General features: G+C 40.0%; 1 protein-coding gene across 1 annotated transcript; it reads left to right on the top strand.

Moving 5' to 3' along the window:
* The first annotated feature begins 3,442 nt into the window (after positions 1-3,442).
* sat1a.2 (spermidine/spermine N1-acetyltransferase 1a, duplicate 2) lies at positions 3,443-5,655 on the top strand. Its single transcript, XM_041894273.2, has 6 exons — positions 3,443-3,727; positions 3,864-3,915; positions 4,013-4,096; positions 4,519-4,620; positions 5,186-5,226; positions 5,377-5,655. The coding sequence occupies exons 1-6, from the start codon at positions 3,662-3,664 to the stop codon at positions 5,548-5,550; spliced, it is 519 nt and encodes a 172-aa protein (XP_041750207.1). The 5' UTR covers positions 3,443-3,661; the 3' UTR covers positions 5,551-5,655.
* The last annotated feature ends 361 nt before the right edge of the window (positions 5,656-6,016 follow it).

The raw sequence follows: 6,016 nt of genomic DNA on the forward strand, positions 1-6,016 counted from the left end.
ACACAATAAAACCTTCCCATTTACAAAACATGTAGGTCTGCATGGTCACATGTATTCTGTTGATATTTAATTATAGCACTAGCACTAACCGAAAGAGAAACCAAACAGGAAGAGAGTTCAGTGGCAGTTTGTGGGGTCACAGGTACATGGATCATCCCTGTTTAAGTGGAGTGAGTGTCTGCCTCCCTGAAGATTGGATAGTACATCTGGGTCACTACTGTGAAGCTTTGCAGAGCAATGCTACAGGCTGAGTCGTCAAAAGATAAATAAATAGCGTCTCTTTTATCAAGTTTAAATCACTTAAGGGCTTTTATAACTGACACTTCCAATAAATCCTGGGATTTAAAATAACTAATTGACCGGCAGTAGAATATTGCTGTCAAGGGCCAATGGGTTTGGACAAGAATGCAGGCCTAATCAACAATAATAGGTGATGTTTTTAGTGAATATGCATATTGGAGATGTTTTTGTTGACATGAAGGAAAAGAAAAGATGAAGGGCCCCCAACCCCGGTGATTTACATTTAAGTGGCCTAAAGCCTACGTATTTACAATGTAGTTACATAGGCAGCAGGTACTGTGTAATTACATTGTAGGTATAGTTATGGTACTTACAACTGTGATGTATTTGTGGTTTGTGCAATTTGGTGCAATTTACATTGCCATTTCATGCATAAGATTTTGTAACAAACCCAAATTATTGTGGCTAAACCTCTCCTCACCCTGTTTCAGATCACCTGGTTGTATCTTGAGTTTATTTGCATTACGTTTAAATTGTGCAAGCCAAAAACAGGTGTAGGCTAGTAGTTATACTATGTAATAATGTGTACACTGTAATTACTCTGTAGGCTACATATGTTATATACAGTGCATTCGGAAAGTATTCAGACCCCTTGACTTTTTCCACATTTTGTGACGTTACAGCCATATTCTAACATGGATTCAATAGTTTTTCCCCCTCATAAATCTACACAAAGCAAAAAACGTTTTTTCTCTTTCAATTTGAGCAAATAAAATTAAAATTAAAAACGGAAATATAACATTTACATAAGTATTCAGACCCTTTACTCAGTACTTTGTTGAAGCTCCTTTGGCAGCGATTACAGCCTAGAGTCTTGGGTATGATGGTACAAGCTTGGCACACCTGTATTACCCCATATGTAACTCTGTGTTGTTGTTTTTATCACACTGATTTGCTTTATCTTGGCCAGGTCGCAGTTGTAAATGAGAACATGTTCTCAACTGGCTTACCTGGTTAAATAAAGGTTAAATAAAATAAAATAAATTATTTTAATTGGTGGAGTTTCTCTCATTCTTCAGGCCAAATAGTTCAATCTTGGTTTCATCAGAACAGATAATCTTGTTTCTCATGGTCTGAGAGTCTTTAGGTGCCTTTTGGCAAACTCCAAGTGGGCTGTCATGTGCCTTTTACTGAGGAGTGGCTTCCGTCTGGCCACTCTACCACAAAGGCCTGATTGGTGGAGTGCTGCAGAGATGGTTGTCCTTCTGGAAGGTTCTCCCATCTCCACAAAGGAACTCTGGAGTTCTGTCAGAGTGACCATCGGGTTCTTGGTCACCTCCTTGACCTAGGCCCTTTTCCCCCGATTGCTCAGTTTGGCCGGGCGGCCAGCTCTAGGAAGAGTCTTGGTGGTTCCAAACTTCTTCCATTTAAGAATGATAGAGGCCACTGTGTTCTTGGGGATCTTCAATACTGCAGACATTTTTTGGTACCCTTCCCCAGATCTGTGCCTTGACACAATTCTGTCTCGGAGCTCTACTGACAATTCCTTCGACCTCATGGCTTGGTTTTTGCTCTGACAACTGTGGGACCTTATATAGATTGGTGTGTGCCTTTCCAAATAATGTCTAATCAATTGAATTTACCACAGGTGGACTTCAACCAAGTTGTAGAAACATCTCAAGGATGATCAATGGAAGCAGGATGCACCTTAGCTCAATTTCAAGTCTCATAGCAAAGGGTCTGAATACTTATGTAAATACGTATTTTATTTTATTTTTTACATTAGCAAACATTTCTAAAAACCTTTTTTTGCTTTGCCATTATGGGGTATTGTGTGTAGATTGATGAGAAAAAAAATGTTTTAATCAATTTTGGAATAAGGTTGTAATGTAACAAAATGTGGAAAAAGTCAAGGGGTCTGAATACTTTCCGAAGGCACTGTACATACGTTTTAGGTCATTTGATTGACCATCCCTTCTCAGCATTCTTTTGCGACACATCCTAAACACATGTAACGTGTTTCTGAAGGTACAGTGAAACAGATGTGTATGCATATAGGATAACAGCTTCAAGGCATTGTGAGACCTTGGGTTTATTCACTAGAAACCAAACAGAACAAAACGGCAAAAAATAAATTTCCATTCCACACCTCACAGGTTACCCACTTGACATGCAGTGAAAAATGACAAATGTAAGCACCCCCCATTTTACATTTTGAATTTGTCCAATATAAACTTGTTTTCTTGCTAAACGTTTTCTGTTTGGAGTAAACTGTTTTCGTTGCTAAACGAATTAATACACCCCGTTTTACAATGGAGGTGTTACTCAAATACTGTAGCCTACACCATGTAACAAGGACAGGTTACATAAATGCATGAAATTGCCATCAATAAAGTTATCACATAGCCTACCTTTATAACAATACTAGTAACATTGTGTGTGTGTGTGAGAGAGAGGTAATTTTGTCATTCTGCACTGATTTAATAACTTTAAAAAAAAAAGGAACCATCATACAAATCAAGTAGGTTATCTAGGGCTAGGCAAACAGGACTTCATTAAAGTTACAGATAGTTCAGTGTTTCCCAACCAGGGGTACTTGGCCTATCCACAGGGGGTACTTGAGAAGACTCATGAGACCATAGGCTTACTGGTAAAATGTACATGAGGTGGTACTTCAGGGGTACTCCAGGCAGAGCAAAATACTCTTGGTGGTACAATAACCGAAAAAGAATGGGAACCACTGCCCTATTTAAACCTATTTTAGAGACTCTTTAGAATGCATGTACGGATGTAGGCCTACATTCATTGTCATCAAGAGCAGCCTTGTCAAAGTCCGACATAAAGGAAATGATGCTGCATTCAAAACAACTAGGAACAGGGAAATCTCCGACTTCCGAGCGTTCAAAACAACTGGGAACAAAAACAAAAAACTAGCTTCGATTGGGTAAAATCGTTTTGAACGGTCATCCAACTCGGAATCTCTGGCATATTTTTTTAGCTCTGACTTTCCGATCTTTCAGAGTTCCCAGTTGTCTTGAAAGCACTATAAACCCTAAACTTAACCATTTGAAACGTCAACGTCAATAGGGTAGGGACGTCCTAAGGATACCGGAGAGCACAGACCATGAGTCATAGGAAGTAGAGACCCGATGACGTCAACCTTTATTTGTTATGCTATTTTCTCATTTGGTCTTCCCGGATGTGATTGCGACATGTTTACAGAATGCGTATAAAAAGGGGTGAAGCACTTTATAAAGTTATTGCGCTGCCCGCTACCAACGCGAATGTAATTCCGCACGAGCTGGAATCCTAAACTTATTGCAGGGGGGTCAACTCCTAAGAAGCGGATGAAGAAACAGGTTTTGCTTCTATTTACATTCAGAGGACTTGTAAGAAAAGGAAAAAAGAGTAAAAGAAGAAAATGTCAAATTTCTTATTACGGAAAGCCGAGCCCAAGGACGTGTCAGACATATTGCGACTCATAAAGGTAAAAGGATGCATGCATTCAACGATTTAGCCTAAGTGTTTTTTTATGAATCACAGACAGCCTAAGCATATTTTTCAATATTATTACATTTGACTAACAACAATAATGAATTTTTTTTAATTCCCTATTATTTCAGGAACTTGCGAAATTTGAAAAAATGGAAGAGCAGGTCATCTTGACCGAGAAAGGTAAGCCTACTTGTATGTGTGTGTTGACTGATTTATTGTAAACATAAAATGTTTCCCCAACAAATCATAAGTTCCTGACCTTACAATTCACTTTCAGAACTACTGGAGGATGGCTTTGGGGATCATCCATTCTACCATTGCGTCGTTGCGGAAGTTCCTGAGGATAAGCAGAGCTCAGACGGTAAACCATGTTGTAATTCTGTTTACATAATGTCAGTTTGTAAGGAAATTGTGCAAATGTTTGACAATCAAGATTCCAAACATTTATGGGTAGTAAAAAATAAGGGACGCGCTGCGGGTACACAATAGTACGTTGTGGTAGACACAATGTATGGGGTAGTGTTGGTGTGCATAACTCAAAGTGAATCATGAAATGGAGTTTGGAATTTCATCTTCTCAATTCTCGAAGACACTCCTTTTAAATCCTCATAGTGATATCATAACTAGGGCCCGAGTTTTTCCTGACCATGAAAATCTCCTTTATCATCATAACACAAAAAGATCATACTCAATAATCCAAGTGGGGTTTTGTGTCAGATCCTAGTAGATTTACACAAACACTTACCTGCCGGTTTTGATGTGGCTGTTTTCACTGTGTTTTAGGATACACAGTCATTGGGTTTGCCATGTACTACTTCACCTATGACCCCTGGATAGGGAAGCTGCTCTACTTGGAGGACTTCTATGTGATGAAGGAGTTCAGGGGTAAGTCTAGTCTAATGTGTGGTGTGTTACATAAAAAAATAAATAGGGGTGCTTATATTTGTCTTGTTTCACACATGTACAAGTGTGTGTGTGTAGTGTGAAATGGAATTGTGTTTTTTGCATATCCCACACCCCCTGAGACACACTCGGAAAGGGGGGTCACAGCCAGGGACCAGCCATTATTGACAGCGATCCTGGAGCAATTAGGGCAGGGTTTCCCAAACTCGGTCCTCGGGACCCCAAGGGGTGCACATTTTGGTTTTTGCCCTAGCACTACACAGCTGATTCAACTAATCATCAACTTTGATCATTTTAATCAGCTGTGTAGTGTTAGGTCAAAATCCAAAACATGAACCCCTTGGGGTCCCGAGGACCGAGTTTGGGAAACGCTGGGTTAGGATTAAGTGCCTTGCTCAAGGGCAGAGTATCAGATTTTTCGCCTAGTCGGCTTGGGGATTCGAACTAGACACCTTTCGGTTACTGGCCCAACGCTGGCAACTGAATCACGGTCCATGGATCAGGGCTTAACTACCAATCTATCTAATCTTTGATCCTGTTTTCTCAGGTTCTGGTATTGGGTCAGATATCCTGAAGGTTCTGAGTGAGGTAAGTCTCCTGTACTTTTTTTGCAATCAATTTACTGAAAGCACATTTGCTTTTCCAAATCATGGAAAAATCCAGCCTATGGAAAACTCCATATAGTGAAGGCTAGATGATGACCCTGTCTAACTTTGTCTATTGTCCTCCCTTCCTCAGACGGCAGTTAAGACTCGCTGTAGTAGCATGCACTTCATCGTAGCAGAGTGGAACAAGCCATCCATAGAGTTCTACAAGCGCCGTGGAGCCTCAGACCTGTCCGATGAGGAGGGCTGGCGACTCTATGCGATTGAGAAGAATGACCTGCTGAAGATTTCTGCAAAGAAGCGATAAATTCAGCAAATGACCACTGATTAGTAACGGCAATGCCTTCCCCTTTTGTTTGTTGATGTCAATGTTCTTTAAAAAAATTTTATTTCAATAAATACGTAAACAGTTTGTTCAACTTCTTCCTGCAAGACCTGTTATATCTGGGTGGTTTTGAAACTCTGAAGTCAGCAAGTTTCAGTTACTCTTGTCTGATAATGGTTAATGAGTGACCTTCCATAAACAAAAAGGAGAACTATCCTAGTCATGTGACCTTGTACTGGAACATAGAAGAATTTAACATGAATCAGCATGTATAGATAGTTTATGAGAACTAACTTTTTCCTCCGACCATAACGTCTGGCTCAGAAGGAGAAGTGGGTGCTTGTTTATGGAAGGACCGACTTAACTGTCTTGTCAAACAAGTTTTGCTTCACGTATTTGTCCTCACACACGCTTAGGGTGCCTATGTACAATACCTCTACAGTTTTCC

This window comes from Coregonus clupeaformis, chromosome 13, assembly GCF_020615455.1.
Source record: "Coregonus clupeaformis isolate EN_2021a chromosome 13, ASM2061545v1, whole genome shotgun sequence".
In the NCBI taxonomy this organism is placed as follows: Eukaryota; Metazoa; Chordata; class Actinopteri; order Salmoniformes; family Salmonidae; genus Coregonus; species Coregonus clupeaformis.